Genomic DNA, 20,627 nt, shown 5'->3' with positions numbered 1-20,627 from the left:
GGAAGACCAAGATATAGGTGGATTGATACGGTACAAAGTGCCTTAGACGATAGAAATATAAGATCTGATAATGTTGGAGTCTTGACAAGTAACAGACTGATTTGGAGGAAAATTGTAGATAGGAAGTTAGTAATGATGTAATTTTTTCATGTAGTACTGTCATATCCTGTACACCCCTTGAGGGTACATGGCAGGAATTTGATGATGATGATGATGATGATAATGGTACCTATCAGGAATTTGACAATCATTTTGCACATAATCCAGTAACCCAACTTTAGTGACCAAACATGGAACCTTCAAGTTTGGTCTCTCAAGGGATTCAGACGAGACTCTAGAGTTTAGTTTCTTACCTTCAACTGCAAAGTTCATATAGGTTCTTTGCATCCTATCTTTTCAACCAAAGGACACGACTGCTAACAAATGAACTTAAAATGCCCTTGCTTATATAAAAGCAATTCTATAACTTTCAGGCAGCACGCACGCGCGCACACACACACACACACACACGCATGCACGGGGCTGCAGAACCTACAGTACACTAGTGCCCTGTGTAGGGACCCCCAGTGTGTAGACAACAGAAATATGGTGATATTTTCTCTTGAAAACCTGAAGCAGTGGGTTTTTAGGTGAGGAAAGCTGGTCCAGAGATGCAAATAGATTGTAAAGCAGTCCAATGGACTTGCCATTTGCAATGTGCTGAAATGTTTTCACAGACTGCCTCTGTACACCTGCTGTTAAATCATAGCTTGAATAGTTTAAAAGCAATGGTTATTTTGTATAAACATTAATTTTTTTAATTAAAAAAAAAGTAAATGAAGTCATCACTTTTCTATTTTATTCTGAAAAATCCATTTAAATAGGCAGTGAATACAGAATACGAACCTGTTAAGATTTTGGAGAACTTGGTGAGAGATTGTATACAGCATTGAGCAACGTATCTGTGCTGGTCAATGATTTTTATTTGGGAGCAGTTGATGAGGGGAAAGGCATATAGGGACATTATTTTATATATATATATATAGTTTATTTTACTAAGGCATTTGACAGAGTGGCACACCATAAGCTGATATTTAAGTTACAGTGCATGAGTTTAGATGTCATGTTAGTGAATTAGATTGAGATTCTCTCATCAGAATTGTGAATGACAGGGAAGTATCAAGGGAGCAGAAGGTTACAATTGGTGTCCCACAGGGTTCGGTACTGGAACCGTCATTTTTTAACTTTTATATCAATGACAGTGTCAAGGGATTTCAGGAGGATATTCAGTTGTTTGCATATGTTAGAAGTTGGGAAGGGTTATAGATGTGGTAGCTCTGCAAGAGGATTTGAATAAACTGGGCAGATGGACAAATAAATGGGGATTTCAGTTTAATTCAACTAAACGTAAAGTCTTGAAGTTTGGGATATATTAATGGGAGCTGCATATTCTGTTGGAGGAAGTGTACTGGAAGAAGTGGGGGTGATGACTGATAGAAACCAGAGGATTGCTACCTTACTGTGAAGAACATTGACCAGCAGAGATAGAAGAGATTCGGTCTCTGGATTTGAAGGGAATAAATTAACCTTGGAAAGAGTACAGAAGCAGATAACAAAAATGATATGAGGAATGCACAATGTTAGTTATGATGATAGATTGAGGGAATGTGGACTGCAAAATTTGGTAGACTGAGATAGGAGTGGTTATTGATTGAGACATTTAAATTGTTAAGAGGTAGTTAAAGGGTTGATGCAGTGGAGTTCTTTCATATGTTAGAACAGGGGAAGCAGGGACAAGAACCATTCCAGGAAATTGTGAAAGGTAGTCATGAGGAAGAGGGTGAGGAGCAGTTTCTTTGCATGGAGAGTTGTTGGACTGTGAAATGCAATACCTGATAGGGTGGTGAGAGCATGAAAAGTGAATGAGTTCAAGGAGTGGTGTGAGAGACTTTGTGTTGTCTAGAATGGGCCTTCCACAGTGAGTCTTGTGACTCCATGAAAGTCTTGAAAAAAAAAAAAATTATTATTATTATTATAACAACACTTACGATTTGGAATATTTAGTTTTCTTCCTTGATGAATCATCTAGTGCATAACCGGTTTCTATAACTTCATGTGACTTTCCTGTTTCTTTAAGCCTTTCTTGTAGCTCAATAACTAAATACTTGCACACTAAACAATATAATAATATGCCATGTTTATTAAAATACTTCAAATTACTACAGTTCCATAAGTATAGTCATCCCTCGACTTATGTAGGGGTTCTATTCCATTTGGCAGGACGTAAATCGATACATTAAATCAACAGAGTTATAAGGGTTAGGGACTTAACCATAATAAGTATACTGTCATTTTAATTTTTAAACCTTATAATACTGTACGTTACTGCCACTATAAAACAGGAGAATAATCACCCAAATCTTCTTCCACAATAATATCTTCATTACCTTCCCTATGTGAAAGAGCAGGCTGCAGCTCTTCTGGTGTAACTTTTTTTTTTTGATTAAAATGTCCAATGTTCTTTGCTTATTCTTCTTCAACATTAATTTGTTTATAGCAAGAAAATGCATCATGTACTTTCCTTTCTACTAATAAATAGTGTTCAACATTTGGGTCCATGTCTTCAGCCAATTTGAGAACATCGCTAACCGCAGAGAACATTTCTGCAAGACCCTTCACTGCGAATTGTTTAACTACCGCTTCTTGTTTCTCTTATCCCTCTTCCTTTTCTTGTTCTTCCTCTTCTGCAACAGATTATTCCTCCAGTTTTGCCAATTTTTTGTTGGTCAACTCTTCAGGGGCACTTTCTATGAGTTGACTATGTTGTCATCATTCACTTTGAGATTCAGATGGTTTGCTAGGTCCACTATTTCTTCCCTCAATTTACAAAGGTCTTTATTTTTTTCAAAACTTCCAAAATCATACACAAATCTTTTTAACGTATTTTTTTCATATGCCACTCATACATTGAGAGGTCACTTTGTCCCAAGCCACAGTAATATTTTCAATAGCATGATAAATATTAAATATTTTCCAGAATTACATAACAGTATGATCATTTCCTTCAGTGGCAGAAATGGCTTGTGAAAAAGTTCTCCACAGATAATAAGCCAATAAGCCTTAAACACTGCTGGAACTCCCTGATCCATCGGTTGGATCAATGAAGTAGTGTTTGAAGGGAGACACATGACCTTGATCTTGGGGTGAAGATCATCAATGTAAAACGGATGACCTGAAGCATTATCTAAAATTTAAAACAAATTAAGTTCTACATTTTCTTTCACACAATAGCTTTCCATTTTACTCGCATAACAGTTAATTAAGTCATCCATGACTTCATATTGTTCTAATAATGAACTGGAAGGGTATGCTTCCTAATGTTTTTGAAGGCTTGTGGATTCTCACTATGCTATATCACAAATGGTTTCAGTTTATATTCAGCCACATTACCCCCCCCCTAACAGAATCGTAATATAGTCTTTAAGAACTTTGAAACCAGACATAGATTTTAGCTTTTTGTGGATGAATGTCTGCTCAAGCATTTTTTTTCCCAAAAGGAGTCCCATTCATATTAAATATTTGCTGTTGCAAATAATTTTCCTCCGTTATAATTTTATCCAATTTCTCCACAAACTCCTTGGCAGCCTTCTCATCGGCATTTACAGATTCACCATACATTTTTACATTATGCAGCACAAAATGCTGCTTGAATCTCATGAACCAAATGGAAGAAGTATTAAATTCGTAGTCATAATCGGACCATGCTTTCTCCTTCAACATGTAGAAGGGACTGTGCCTTAGTGGTTATGGCCACAGTGCTAAGGGGTATGCGCTTTTGTTTCAGGTGCTCTATCAAAGATATAAGTAACTTTTCCATATCACAGATACCTTGTTGCTGCTTCATCACTATTGTCGGTTTAATGGAAGCAGCTCCTTTCATAGCCTTTAATGATTTTATCCTTATTTTTCAAAATGGCCATCACTGTAGAATGAGATCATCCGAAGTCATGTGCAATCACATTGACGGGCTTACTAGCTTCGTGTTACTTTATAACTTGCAACTTCGTTTCAAGATCAATTGTTCATCTCTTTTTCTGCGATTCTTCACTGGGTTTTTTTATTGGGCATGTAGGGGTCATGTTGCACAAAATATCGTGAAATATTAAACGATAATACAGGTATTTGTATAGTTTAACAGAGAAACTTCGTGTGTAGAGGCTTAAGTGCTATGCGGACATCATGTTGGTGGCTTAATGGATTTCTTACAACACTCAAAAAGAATTAAAATAGAATTTAATACTTCCTATATTTCGTCCTAGTCACTAGGACTTGACACTAGACTTGATGTAGCCAACAACCTTGCTCATTCTTTGCCTCCAAAAAAGTAACTTATCGTATGCCCAACACACGGCTCTTCTGAAACTACGGAAAGAAAAAAGCATCGTCATCACCAGAGCAGATAAGGGTAATGCCACAGTCGTTCTTAATACCAGTGAATACAATCGTAAAATGAACATTATCCTAGACGATCGCGCTATTTCATCCCACTAGAACACGACCCCACAAAAACACAAGTCAAGAAATTAAAAATCTCACTTAAAAAAGGAACCTCCTGGCCCCCTGACATCACGAAAAAGCTTAAACCTTTCTGCTCCCGTCCCCCCCCCCCTGAATATATGGTTTACCAAAAATCCACAAACCCAATTCCCCACTCAGGCCTACAGTAGATGCCACCAATGCACCTTGCTACAGACTGTCTAAACAGTTGACCAACTCTCTGACCCCCCCTCAACGGAAGGTCCACTTCCTATATAAAAAACTCGACCCACTTTAAAGCCCTCACAGAAAATCTAACCTTCAATAATGCAGACATATTGGTAAGCTTTGATATCTCCTCTTTGTTTCCAATATTCCCTTAACTGACACCTTATCTCTCTTAGAAAACGTTTTTCCCTCTGACATCTAAGATCTTTTCCTTTGCCATTAACTCTGGGTATTTCTCTTGGAAGAACAAAATTTACAAGCAGATAGAGAGAACCGCCATGGGTTCCCCCCCTTGTCAATTTCTATATGGAAGATTTTGAAAAATGAGCCATAGACTCAGCCCCACTCAAACCTTCTATCTGGCTAAGATATGTAGATGATGTGTTCTCTATTTGGCCTCATGGCCCAGACACGTTAGACTCCTTCCTGAGTCATCTCAATAGCCTACATCCAAGAATCCAGTTTACTATGGAAAAGGAAAAGAACAACTGTTTACCCTTCCTAGACACCTTAGTCACACGCCTGCCTAATGATACACTTGCCTTCACTGTATACAGAAAACCCACACACACAGGCCGATACATTCACAAACTCTCCCACCACCATCCCTCTCAACAATATGGCATTATTATAACTCTTACCAAGAGAGCCCACAATTCTTTGTTCCAGTGGAACTGCCCTCACTACTGAGCTTAACCACATACACAGCACTTTCCTCTCCAATGGCTACAGTGAACACAGTATCAAAAAAATAATCAGTTCCTCCCCCATTCCCCGTCCTTCTCGTCAACAAGATTTTAAAAATGCCATCACCATACCCTACATCCGTGGCACATCCGAAAAAATAGCCAAGATACTAAAAAAGTACAACCTACACACAGCATATAAGCCCCACCGCAAAGTTGCTACCCTTATCCATTCTACGAAAGATCAGCTCCCTCCTCTCTCTCTGCCTGGAGTTTACAAAGTACCCTGTTCCTGAAGGCTGGCATACTTTGGACAGACAGGCAGATCAGCATCCATCTGCCTGGAGGAACACAAGCCTTACATCTGTAAACACAACTATGGCCATTCAGGCTTGGCTGACCATGTTTTGGACACCACCCACAGGGTATCATGGAAGAAAACCACCATGCTCCACCACAGCAAATTCAAGAAAGAGATGCAAAAATGCAAGAAAGAGAGACTTTTCTTAGAAGCAGCAGCTCTCAGAAACCAACCAAATCTTAATAAATGCAGTTGCATTAAGCTTCCGAAGATTTGGGAAACACTCATTACCAGAGGTCCCACCTTACATTCCAGGCCACCTACTGTCGCCCTTAGAGGGCGCTCCACCTAGATAGGACTTTAGTGTCACCCACGTGGTTGGGCTTAGTATTGTATGATATTTGTGTGCATGTTACATTAATTGTTTTTGTAATCCCTGTAGATGTCCTAGTGACTAGGATGAAATATAGGAAGTATTAAATTCTGTTTTAATTCTTTTTAAGTGTTGTAAAAAATCCATTAAGCCTCCAACATGATAACAGAGAAACTGTTAAAGATACGTGCTGATTGCCAAGGAAAGTTGCCGCTGAATGTGCTGTTGCCACTGCGCATGACGCATTGTTGCTAAATAGAAACCTTTTTACTTTATGCTCATTTGTGTCTTGTTCGAAAATATAGTCAAAAATGTTATTTATTCCCTTATGTGATTGAATCTTTGAATGGACGTAAGTCGAGGGATGACTGTATTTAAAAATCTTGATTTAATAAGTATGTAAGACATGTTAGAACAAATTAGTCCAACCACAGATACGAGAACTTCAATTGGCTCGGTGCCAAGAAGAGTCAATTCATGTTGAGAAAGAAAGAAATAAGGTGATGTATGAATTGTTCATCAAGCATGCAAAATCACATGCTTTATACGGAAAATTTTCCAACTGTTATACAAGCAAAATAGTTACCACTTTATAAACTACAATATTCATAAAAGAGAAGTTAATTTTCTGACATGTAATAATAAACAACTCATCCCACAATACAGACTGATTACCCTATTATCGGAATGGATTCTACTTCTTCTGACATGTGCAGAAGTGTCGAAGATCTCGCATCTGTGGATGTACAGTAACCAGATTGAATTGTATAGCTATGATTAGCAAAAAGCATTTTTCATGCCATAAACAAATGCAATATTTAAATGGATAAGAAATGGCACAATTAGAAATACGAGCACTATGCCAAAATCCATAATTAGTCTATTAGTCACCAGAACAGCAGGTGAATTCTAATATAGACACTTTGTTATGTGAGATAATTATTTTTAAAAATAAACATTCCTTTTGTATACATTATGTGTAATAATAAACAACTTATCCCACAATACAGACTGATTACCCTATTATCGGAATGGATTCTACTTCTTCTGACATGTACAGAAGTGTCGAAGGTCTCGCATCTGTGGATGTACAGTAACTAGATTGAATTGTATAGCTATGATTAGCAAAAAGCATTTTTCATGCCATAAATAAATGCAACATTTAAATGAATAAGAAATGGCACAATTAGAAATACGAACACTATGCCAAAATCCATAATTAGTTTATTAGTCACCAGAACAGCAGGTGAATTCTAATATAGACACTTTGTTATGTGAGATAATTATTTTAAAAAAAAAAACATTCCTTTTGTATACACATTCAATGACATGAGTACTTCAATCTTGCTATAAATTTTGAATTAACTTACAGAAACATGATGAATATGTTATTACCAATGAGTGACAATTATTACAGCCAATCACTAGCAAGCATGCACAGTGAGAAGCAGCTGACCATCTGTAAGAAATAACTGCATCATCATCAACATTTTTGGGTAATTTTGGCAAGTGAAATTTTGCAAATTAAAAAGGCTGGAAACAGCACCAAGGTCAGTTAAATCAGATTTTATTTACTCTCTGAAAGAGGCCCATGAACTGAACATCAAAGAGCAGGTACACCAACAGTAAAATGGAATGATGAGACAATATATATATATATATTAAGCACATTTGTGGCATAGAAATTCATAAGATCTGCTAAAATGAAAACATAGAAAGGTATTTGTCTAGTGGCAGACTGAAGGAAGATGTTGATACTGAACAAGACCAAAGATCTCTCCTTACCAATGCAGCTGATAAAATACAATTTAGAAGACTGTAATATTTTAAATAACACAGTATTAAATAAAAGTTTCTAATTGAGTGGTATGTGTATGATCTAGAAATCATAAGGCTCTGGTTTCTTTTGATACTAAATATAAAAAGGAAACTGTATTCAGGCAGAATAAAGAAATTAATTTCATGTAATGAAAGAATTATTTAGAGAACTGTAAGTCAACAATTTATTAAGTGTTTTCTCCTCACATATAATTTTCTGAAGGAAATTAATTTTTCTGATAACTGTTTTAGCTTATAATTGTTTACTCTACTGAGGTAGGATGAGAATGTTTTTTCTTCTAATTTAAGGAAAGAGAATTAACTGAGAAGAATGTCTGACTTTGAATTAAAGTCAAATAGTTTTTATTTTGGAATAGATTGTGTTGAATGAAACATCAAAAATGTTCATCAAAGAAGGAGAAGGAAATGCAAATAAATTTGTTTAGTTTGTAAGAATTTTTTTTTTTAATTCCTCAAATGAAATATAAATGTGCAAGTGTCAGAGAAAAACTAACTCTTATACAATCTTTTTAAATGAATTTTATGTAAACAATAATAATTATTATCTGCAACCTCCAGGAAGTCAAGGACTCATTGAGGGAGGCTATACAATACCCAAACCAGCTCTCAGGTTTGGGTATTGTATAGCCAAATTCTTTTAGATCCATTCACACTAGATGCACTAACTACTTCAACAAGCAAACTATTCCACTAACTCATTGCTCTGTGAAAGAAAACTCTAGCCCTTGCCCTTTTCTTAACTGTGTTCCCATCAATGCCACCATCTTCCCTCCCCACCTTTTCTATAACAAAAAATTTCATCAGATGATATCGGACAATACCCATTCAAAAGTTTATAGACTGCTAATGTATAACCCTCCTACAAACCAGTCAGTAGTCCATTATACTCTCAATCTGTGCTCATAATCTAATTTCCATAATCTCGATATAATCTTTGTAGCTCTTCTTTGCACCCTTTCCACAGCTTCTTTATCCTCTTGAAACCCAATTCTGCACACATTATTCCAGCTGAAGTCTTATCAAGGTCTTGGAAAGAGGCAAAATGACTTCTTATCCTTATATGCCAAGGTTTGCTTCGACATTGCAATTATCCTCTGAGTTGCATTTGCAACTTTTGCTAATGTGACCTTTGAACTTCAAATTCATATCCACTATTACATCAAGATCCCTAGTCTAATCAGTTTCTTGTAGCATAAACTTTTTAATATGCCATTGGAAATATATCATGCCAAAGTGCATAACTTTTCACTTACTAACACTTAATTGCAAGCCATTTTCATTTGCCCAAATTTCCAGCCTATTCAAATCATTCTGTAAGTGCTGATATCAGTAGCATCCCTGAATGACCTGCCTATCTTTGCATAATCAGCAAAAAAATTGAAACATCATCCATTAGATCCTTCCTAATTTCATCAATGTACAGAGTGAACTACAATAGTCCAAGGAATGAACCCTGGAGCACAACACTCATCATGATCACCGTCATCAAATTCCTGCTATGTACCCTCAAGGGGTGTACCAGATATGAGAGTACTACATGAAAAATTTACATCATTACTAACTTCCTATCTACAATTTTCCTCCAAATCAGTCTGTTGCCTGTCAAGACTCCAACATTATCAGATCTTATATTTCTATCTTCTAAGGCACTTTTTACTGTATCAATCCACCTATATCTTTGTCTTCCTCTGGATCATTTTCCTGCAAACCTGATAGAGAACACTTGTTTTCATAATCTTTCCTCACCCAGTCTGTTTAAGTGACTATACCACCTGAGATTAGCTCTGCTAACGAAATTCTTCAATGCTGACAATGTTAAGTTCTTTCCTAATATCCTCATTTTTAATATGATATTGCCATTGATCCATCTGTTCATGCCCTTAATCTTCCTCAGAATTCTCATATCTATGGGCTCTAGTTCTTTGGTCAAGTGTTTTACTTCTGACCCAGCTCTCAGATCCATAAGTTAAAACTGGTTTGGACACTGTCTTGTATACAGCTAATTTAATGTTTTGACTACTTTCTCTCTTACTCCAAATAATAGGTCCTCCATTCACAATGCAGTTGATATTTTCAATGCTTCTGCCTATTATTTGATACCTTCATACCATATCTATTACAACAGTTATTCAATTTAGTCAGGGAATCTTGCAGGCTTGTAACTGATTTATTTAGAAGTATAACATCATCCGCATAAAGCAAAGAGCATTCATTAACATCTCCAATTCTGATATCATGTTTAATACCACTTTCCTTCATAATGTGATCCAAATAGATAATGAATAACAGACAGGATAATGTACATCCTTGTCTGATACCACATTTAACATTGAACTATCTACCTGTACTTCTAACTGCTGACTTACAACTCAAATAAAGACTAAGTATTGCTTGATATAATGACCCATTGACACCATATAACTGTAGTGTATTGAACAGCTTCTCTCTTGGCACCTTGTCATATGCCTTTTCCAGATCTACAAAACTTAAATACAGATCTCTGTTATATTCCCACGATTTCTCAACTATTTGTCGCAAAGTGAACATCTGATCCTGACAGCCTCTATTTGGCCTGAATCCAGTTTGTTCTTCAGCAAGCTTTCCTTCCACAATTCTTCTCAACCGATTCTCAAGTATACTTGCATAAATCTTACCAGGAACACTGTAGAGAAATACTTCTGTAATTCTCACATTCAGTTTTACTTCCCTTTTTTATATATGGTTACTATGCGAGCTCTACTCCAATCATCTGGAATTCATCCCTCTGTCCAGTCTTTCTGAACTATGCAGTGTAGCCACTGTAAGACTTTTATACCTCCATACTTGAGCATTTCTGGTTGAATATCATCTACTCCTGCTAACTTTCTACATTACAGGCCTTTGATGGCTGTTTCTACTTCAAGTATGGATATGTATTCCTGACTGCATGCCTGTTGAGTGTCTTTTACCACTGTGATATCACTGCTTGTTTCATTTAGCAATTTTCTGAAGTAATTACTCTATACTTCAAGGATATCATCTTTTTCTCCTGTTTTCATGACATCTTTATGATCTCTAATTCTTTTACAGCACTTTTTCCTCCATTTCTGAGCTTCTTCAACAACTTCCAGAATATCTTGCCACTTCTTGATATTTATTTTCTACGTTCTTACCAAAGTCTTTCCATGACTTTTGTTTAGCTAGTTTTACACAGTGTTTAGCTTTCTTACATTTGTCTCTGTAATCTCTAATAGCACAAGCTGACTTATTTGCCAGGAACTTTTGCTATGCTTTCTTCTTTTCCTTCACTGCCTCTTTAACTTCCTGTGTCCACCATGGAGTTCTGATTTTTCTATCTTTACAGACAACCTCACACATGCCTCTCTGGCTGAATCAATCAGTGTTTTCTGTAGGGTTTGCCACAGAATCTTCAAGGTTTGGTTCCTGTTCTCAAACTCCTTCATTTTTTCTAGAATAATGTTTATGCATTTTAGTCTACAGTTCATATCTGAAAGCTGATCAACTTTTATTTGCTTTAAAAGTTTCTTACATGTTCTTCTTTTCAATATAAAATTCAATTTTATCCTGCTCAAGTCTAAATAGTGATCACTTCCAATTTCAAATACTCTGTACACTCTGGTGTCCTGCACCAGGGAGAAAACATCACTATCAACAATAACATAGTGAATGAGGCTTTTCTTATTCCTTGCCTTTTCTCTCCATGTGAATTTGTGCACATTTTTATGTTGGAACATTGTGTTAGTAATAACCAGTCCATGTCCTGAACAAAAATCTAACAGGTATTTGCCATTATTAGCTTTGTTCTTTTCTCCAAATTTTACCAAAATATTTTTGTATATAGATCCCCAACACAGACTAACTTTTCCTTTTTCTTTGTGTCAGATGATTTCTCCAAGGCTTCAAAAAATTCCTCCACTTCTACCTTAGTAGAACCTTCTGGGACAACAGCCACAGATAAGTCTCACTGTCCAATTCCCCATTCTGATATTTGCTCACATCACTCTGAAGCTGTCTGCCATTCAAATAGATTAGCCTCACATTTATTGTTGAATACTATGGCTGCTACTCCTTTTCGTTGATTGTCATTGCCTGAATATAACATTTTGTATTTATTGCTTAGAAAGATCTCACCAATTTTTGTCTTTTTTGTTTCGATCACCTCTATTATGTCAATCTGGTACTTACGTAATTCCTCAGCTCACTGGTCATATTAAATCTGGCATATTCACACCTACCCTATAATGTTTTCTGATACTAACCCATCAATGACCCACTTATCCAATTCAAGTTTATATTCCAATTTCATATTTCTCCAGTCTATTCATCAGATTTTCATAAAGAATTTTATCAATTGCATTAGTGAAATCCAAGAGCATTACAATAACATAGTGAATGAGTGTATCCTTTAGGAGTAAATTGCTAAAAGATGATCTCCCTTTAGTAAACTCGTGCTGTTCCTTGCAGAGCATAGCTTGTCTGTCTACCCAATTCTGTATGCGAGTTCTTACCAACTTCTCTAAAATCTTCACCATCACACCAGAAATACTGATAGGCTGACAGTTAGATATATCAGTTTTTGCAGTGCCCTTGTAAAACTGAACTATCCATTCTTTATATACATTCCTTCTTTTCCTGTGGTATCTTTTCTGAGCTAAGACTCAAATTATACAAACATGTCAAAGGGCTAGCCAATTCAGCTGAACTGCATGAAATATCAGTATGTATGCTGTCTGCAGCATACATGCTGATATTCCATCTGTCTCTATTGCCGAGTAGCATCATGTTACGTCGATCCAGTTGATGATATATCTTAGCAAAATGAGCAGTCATTAATTGAAAATCTCAAAGGGCTAGCCAATTCAGCTGAACTGCATGAAATGTCAGTATGTATGCTGTCTGCAGCATACATGCTGATATTCCATCTGTCTCTATTGCTGAGTAGCATCATGTTACGTCGATCCAGTTGATGATATATCTTAGCAAAATGAGCAGTCATTAATTGAAAATCTCAAAGGGCTAGCCAATTCAGCTGAACTGTATGAAATATCAGTATGTATGCTGTCTGCAGCATACATGCTGATATTCCATCTGTCTCTATTGCCGAGTAGCATCATGTTACATCGATCCAGTTGATGATATATCTTAGCAAAATGAGCAGTCATTAATTGAAAATCTCATTAGCTTCTGACACTGAATTCAGTAATTCAGTGTCAGATTCAGTGATCTGCATTCAGTAATTTATTCTTCTACATTCATTCTTTCTTTTACTTGTGGCATAACAATAATATTCTTTTGGATTGTCATTTAGCCTGGATGGCCAATTTCTTATTATACATCAATTTTGCTTTCCACACAATGCTGTTTACTTTCCTGGGCCTGTGTTTTATATATTTCATAACTCCTTCATCACTCTTATTCTTGCAATATTCCCTCCACGTGATCTTCTTCTTATGGATCTCTTGATTAATAAAGTTGAACATCCATTTTACTCCCACCTTATTTATTCTCTGAACTCTAGGGATACATTTAGACACTGACTTATTTAAGCACTTTTAAGGATTCCCAAAATTTCAAAGCTGATAATTTTCTCATTCAATAACTGATACCATGGAACCAAAGATAGTATTCTCCTAAGTCGATCATAATTTCCAGCTTGAAGTTCCGCATGTCACCTGTCCTAATTGTAATTAGCTACTTTCAAGGTAAGCATGATATAATTACTGTCATCAACTTATGATAATATAGTCATAACATAGACCCCTTCTTACGCCATTAACAAATTCAATACTATATGACATAAGTTCCTTTTTTCACATGTTGCTTAAGAAAGTTGTCCCACAAACTCAATTCTACTTCATTCTTATCATGAGATTTCTCTTCTACCCAATCTGTGTTTGGATAATTAGTCACCCATACTGATCAGTCGTTTAGTACCCATCTGGGTAATTTGGTGCTTTTCATCGTCCTCTGCAATTGAACCACCAGGTCTGTAACAACACCCCATCATATATTTCCTCCTTGTTAGCCTCCATTTCACACCAGTTAACCTCAAACTCACTGCTACATGGGACATTATTACCATTATTGCTTTCATGCATTTCTACCCTTACTGGACTCAAATTGTGTCATATTAGTAGTACTCTCCACCCCCTCTCCTATTTTTTCTGTCACTCCTAAAAATACGTACCCTTACGAACATATGAAGATATGAACATATATTGTCATGTCTCAGTAGCAAGTTCAGGAGGAGGGCTATGATAACAAATGATTCAATGCACAGGCTTTGTAGAAGAAGGGGATGTGAGTTTTTTAGATGTGTGTGGAATTCAGTTGTTGGCAGAAAAACTTGTATAAGAGGGATGGCCTGCACTTGAATGAATTTGGCAGGAGCCTGGAAAAATTACTTATTGGGATGAGACCTAATGAAGAGAGTCAGGGGAACTAGATAATCACAGGAGGAATAGCAAAAATGTATGTGAAATTTCAGCTATGGTATGCAAACATAAAGATATGAATGTCATTGAATATGGTTAAGCATCTAGTGAAGGGATGGAAATGTATGCTTTGAGTTTGGATCTTTCATATCCTCTCATATACCGTATTTGTGACTTCTTCTGGTTCCCATCTGCCATATGGCCGCGGGAGGGTAGCTAAATGCTACCATTCTAGGGAGAGATGATTATGAGCAAGGTGGTTTCCCGTTGCCTTCCTTGCCGTAAGTATTTATGACTGTAACCTGTGTGTTCACGGGGCCGGTTTGCCTGCTTGCGGGATGAAAAACCCCAGATAAACTGGTGGAAAAAACCCTGCTGCCCACACCCAAGACCGGCTAACTTGGCTATGGCTGAGGAAGATCCTTAAGCTCCTCACGTCGTGGATGGGAATCGAACCTAGGACACTCCTTCCCCAGGCATATGGTTGCGAAGCGCAAAGCCACTAGGCTAACCGTGCAGATCTCCAAGGATCTCCAATATTTGTGACTACTTAAATCATTAGTTCCAACAAGAACCATCATCTCTTTTACTTTCCTATTACATTTGTTATATCTTTAATTACTGTCCCCCCCCCCCAGGAAACTAGAAGTAGTGACTCCACTGGCAAGTACAATTCTTATGACTGAATTCCATACTAAATCACTTTTTCTCTTTTCTTAGATTTTAAATGACTTACCTTATTGTTACTGTTATTATTATTATTTCAGTTCAGTGCTTTCCTGCCTCTTCTTGTTTGGATCATTTTTCCACTTTTTCCATTCTTGTCATCAGCATATCAATGAGATTAGCATAAATGCTTAAAATCTCAGGATATGGACAACCTACACATAACATCAGTTCCAAGAGACCAACAACCATTCCCAATTTATTATTATTTCTATATTCAATGAATAGAGTTCACAGAGCCAAAGTAATAGGCAACATGTAATGAAATAATCAAATCTTTGACTGGCAGATGTGTCAATTTCAGGGTTTATCCAAAGATCTAGGAATCAATGAGATATCACAAAGTGTGAGATGTACCTAACAATGCCATTTTCTGGATATGAGGTGGTGTTATATCTGGAAAGCTCAGCTTTTCCAAATGTTTCGTAAATGCTTTCAGTATTGGCTATATGCCCTCCACTGACAAAGGGAAGTGTCATTGTCATTTTGTTCTAAACTCACTGAATTTTAAACTCCAGATCTCTATTTTTGGTAAATTTTTCATGCATTCCCCCCCCCCACCATACTGGTCTATTCTTATTCATTTCCACATCAAGAAATCACACTTTTGTTGTTCAACTATGTTGATGTTTGGAATATTACGTTCCAGATGTCTATCTGTCTGAATTTGAAGTCCCATAATATCTTGGCATTTACATTTTCAAGAAATTTTTCAACTGTGTGTTCCCAAGGTTTCGGTAATTTGGAAAACCATATTTCCTAAACAACTTCCAGCATACAGTATCTGAGCTGTCTTTGTGTTGTCTAAGGTGGGTCTCCACTTTAGACAACAGAAAGTCCATCTCACTGCTCAAACCCATCCAGTGCTAGCACTTTCACTATCCTCTCAGGCAATGCATTCCTTGCTCTTATCACCCTCCTTGCAAAAAAGACTTACTTCTTACCTTTTTACTTACCAGCTCCTTTTGAAAATTTCAGGGGTGGTCCTTAGTCCTCATTCCATCATATAAAAAATTTCTAACAATCGTCTAACAGCTTAAATGTTGCAATCATATTGCTCTTCCTCTTTCTTCTGTCCAAGTCTGTAGTTTGTCTGCCCTTGGTCTATACTTATGACCAACTCTCCTACTGCAGCCAAACAGGCAAGACAGCCAATATCAGGATATCGAAACATAAGGATTACATCGTTGGTTCCACCAACAGCAACTGAAGACTTGCTGACCATGTGTTGAACACCCACCACAGAATATGCTGGAAGAAGACTACTGCAGTGGTCTACTTCCAGTATAAAAGACTAATCTTCAAACCTGCCTCAGCTCTGAAAAACTTTCCAAACCTCAACAAATTTGGGTGCATGAGACTGCCCCAATTTTGGGAAGTGTATATTTTAAAACCATCAGCCCAATGGCCAAGACAATCCAATATAGACAGTCAGGGTAACTTCCAGGAATGACTTCTTGTTCACTTCTTCTTGCCAATGCTAAAACATTTCTTCTGTGTAAAATTTATAAAATCCTTTAAATAACAAATGTAAATATCTTATCTCCCCTCCCTTTATTTTTCTGCCTATCACCCAACTTTTGGAATCAACAAACCCTCAATCTGTCCTCAAAGGGAACATTCCACAGAACACTCACTATCTCGGTCACTTGCATTTGGATTATCTCCACCACTTACTCATTCCAAAGAAATCCAGGTGACCAGACCTGAGCACAGTAATCCAGATGTGCTCGTATAAAAGCTTCATAAAGAGGTATGATAACTCCGTATCTCTGCTTGTTAGCGTGTTCTTCAATAACCAAGTAATCTTGTTGGCTACCCTAGCTATTTTAGTAATATGCCCTCTAAATTTCAACTCTCTATCTACTACTACAAATCCCTGGTTTCTAGCTATTTTAGTAATATGCCCTCTAAACTTCAACTCTCTATCTACTACTACAAATCCCTGGTTTCCATTTCAGTTTCCTGAAGCACAGTTCCCTCAATGTGGTACACAGCTTGTAATCTTTGTATCCCAAAATGCATAGCTTTACACTTTTCTACATTATGTAGAAAATGTTTTATCCATAATGTCAGCTTATTCAAATCAACTTGCAAGCTCTCTACATCATCATGATTAACTATACCTTACCCAACTTTCCATCAGCAGCAAACAACTGAATATCTCCCTTCAAATAATTTCCTATATCATTTATATGAAAATTAAACAGTTTGTGGTCCAAGCACAAAGCCTTGTGGTATACCACTAGTCACCGTCCTTCTCCTGGACTCTGCTCCTCCATATATTAGCCACCATTTTATCCCTAATACCAGTTTCACATCTATTCCCATTTGTTGCAGTTTGCATAACAGAGTTCCATGTGGTACCCTGGGGAAAACTCCATATGGAAAACTTCACCAAAAAAAACAGTAAATGTGGTATCCTTCACAAAATCCAGCAGTATCACTGTGTAGCCATTCCCTGTATCTGCCTCAGCTGTCACTCTATTATAAAAAAGTTAGATTATTAAGACATAACCAACCAACCCTTCACAAAGCCATGCTGCCCCTCAGAGTATCATGCTCTTATCAACCCATTCTTGAATTCATATTCCTGTATCAGTTACCTGCCTTGTAGTTCCACATATACCACTTCTTAACTGGAATTCCAACATATTTTACAACCTCCCAAGTCAAGACCATATAATCACTTTCTCTAGTTGGAGGTAATGTAGTCATCTTAGTTGCTGACAGGTCTTCTGATCCTATAACAAGATCCAACATGCCTGTGCCCAGAGTCCCCTCCATCACATTCTGCTTAAAGTAATTAACTGAATAAGTGTATAAATTCCATTTCCTTTCTGAAATGTTTCCTCCTTCTGGTCTATGTCTCAGAAGATGAAGTTCCCTACAATAATTACTCAATTTACACTCATACTAATCTGCTAATGCATGTCTTCCACATCATCCTTGGTGCCTCCTGGCCTATAGCAGCAAGCAATTTATCACTTTATCCTACTGGTCTCAATCTCACACCAAAGTGACTCAAAAGAACAGCCATCTTCTAGACTGACTCCTATTCATGTTAGCTGCAGCTCATCTGCTATCATCAGCAGCACCCCATTCCATGTCCTGTCTACTCTGTCCTCTGAAAATATTAAATTCATCACATTCCATCCCTGTAACTATGTCATCTACTGTTAGCCAAGTCTCACTAATGATAAAAAATCAACAGAAAATAATAAACAGATAAAAGTTTGTTGTCTGAATCATCAATGACACCATCAGTTAATCAATGACTACTAATATGAATTCAGCCACTTGAAATCCACTGTAGAGCTCCTAGGTTACTTCACTCACATCCTGGCAACATTTCATGAAAAAAACTGGATACGTTTGAGCTATTAGTCTTGGCATTTCCACAGTATAGTTTACCTTTCAAGGACTGATCTGCAAATTACTATCCTTCAGTAAGCATCCAAGGATGATAATTTGGATATTTGGTTTTCTGTGTTGGAATAAGAGAGAAATTAGTCAGAACACTAAATTAGCTGTATACAAGACAGTGTTCAACCAGTTTTAACTTATGGATCTGAGTGCTGGGTCAGAAGTAAAACACTTGACCAAAGACTACAGACCGCAGATATGAGAGTCCTGAGAAAGATTAGAGGCGTGAACAGATGGCATCAATGGAAATATCATATTAACTCCTTAACGCACCAATTAAAAATCAGAAAGCGGTCGTTTTTTGGCCAATTTTTTTGGGCGAGGGTGATTTGTTCAGTTATACCCTAACTTACGCAAATCCGGAGTTACGCAGTTTCTAATATGTACGTATTCCTGTCCCACTTCACGCCTCACCACTAGTCGTATCTTTCAGCGCGGGCCGCATTTGCCAGTGTCGCACATGCTGTGAACAAGCACTGACGTGTTTCGCGCGGTCTCCATTCATACACGATTTTTATATAGTCTACAAACTTGCGATTATTTAATGTTATGTTCTTGATAAAAATTTTATCACATAAAAAATAATAATGTCATCCAAAGAAGGCAAGTCCAATTCTTCTACAGCTAGCAAGAAAAGAAAAACATTGACTTGGAAACAAAACTCAACGTTATTAAGGATTTTGAAGGCGGAATGAAAATTTGTGAGCTAGCAAAGAAGTTCGATCTACAGGAATCCAAATTAAGAACAATCATAAAAGAAAGGTTTATAGATTTTGGAGAACATAAATTCTAATGAGGAACGAATTGCAGCTACAAGGCAAGGAATAAAAAAAATCATTAGCTTGCTATGAAGAAATTTTGTGTGATAAGAAAAAGACATTATGCTGTCAGACGAATCTATTAGATTTTATGAAACCATCAACATCAAAATAAGTTTCTTTTTTTTATGTATGAAAAACTACAATTATGATTATATTTCTTAAAAAATATAGGTGTTTTTGTAAACCTTTGGTTCCAATTGTATATTTGTATATATAAATTACATGCAAAATTATATCCAGAGTTACGCGAATTCGACTTGCGCGCTTTTTGTTGGTCCCACCTACTGCGTAACTTCGGGGTTTTAATGTATATAATAATGGATTTTTTGTCCAATAATGACGGCATTCTGGTTTTCAGCAGGCAATAGTGGACAAAAAATGTGCAAAAGCAAATGAAATAGCTGATACACACCATTGGCAACTTTTCTCGGCTGAAAGGAAATAGGCACAAAATTGTCTAGAGTGTATATTCAGTTGTATTTATATGTGAAACCAAAATTCACGGTCACAAGTTAACTTGGGTAAGCAGAAAAAATTCAGTTTCTCGGACCCGAGTTAAGTCGGTTGAGTGCGATACGGGGTTAAAAACTAGGATATTAGGAAAGAACTTGACATTATCAGCATTCAGGAATGCATTAGCAGAGCTAATCTCAGATGGTATGGTCACTTAAACAGAATGAGCGAGGAAAGATTAGCAAAACAAGTGTTCCCTGCCAGGTTGGAAGGAAAACGACCCAGAGGAAGACCAAAATATAGGTGGATTGATACAGTACAAAGTGCCTTAGACGATAGAAATATAAGATCTGATAATGTTGGAGTCTTGACAAGTAACAGGCTGATTTGGAAGACATGTAGATAGGAAGTTAGTAATGATGTAAATTTTTCATGTAGTACTATCATATCCTGTACACCCCTTAAGGGTACATAGCAGGAATTTGATGATGATGATGATGGAGTTCTCTGTGTGGTTAACAGTGCTTTACCTCCCCACCTCCCAGGTGGTATGCAATGGTATGGCATACCACCAGTTTTATTAACAGGCCAATGTGACATACAAATGTAGTATTAAAAAGTTAAAGTTTTCGTACCCGGCTATAAAATAAAACGGGATTTACCATCTCCCTTTAACTTAACTTATGTCGCCGGTAAAATAGCCTTTTGGCTTATTATTTGTAGTAATAACAATATAGGAGTACACCAGTTCAGCAGTTCTATAGTAGAGGTATATGTAAGTTCGGTTCACTTAAAACCTTGATATTCCAGGTCTACCTACTCACT

General features: G+C 36.8%; 1 protein-coding gene across 2 annotated transcripts in view; it reads right to left on the bottom strand.

Annotated features, from left to right (window-relative positions):
* Positions 1-20,627, bottom strand: part of CNPYb (FGF signaling regulator protein canopy b) — a 285,994-nt gene that overhangs the window by 178,176 nt on the left and 87,191 nt on the right. For both annotated transcript variants that reach the window (XM_090397390.1, XM_090397389.1), the window contains exon 2: positions 2,028-2,151. In XM_090397390.1, coding sequence (XP_090253516.1) covers positions 2,028-2,151 — 124 coding nt within the window. The remainder of the gene's footprint in view (positions 1-2,027; positions 2,152-20,627) is intronic.

The sequence above is a fragment of the Typopeltis vanoorti genome, chromosome 9 (genome assembly GCF_054136105.1).
Source record: "Typopeltis vanoorti isolate ZY-2024b chromosome 9, IOZ_Tvanoo_1.0, whole genome shotgun sequence".
Lineage (NCBI taxonomy): Eukaryota > Metazoa > Arthropoda > Arachnida > Uropygi > Thelyphonidae > Typopeltis > Typopeltis vanoorti.
This window is presented reverse-complemented; position numbering and strand designations above follow the sequence as displayed.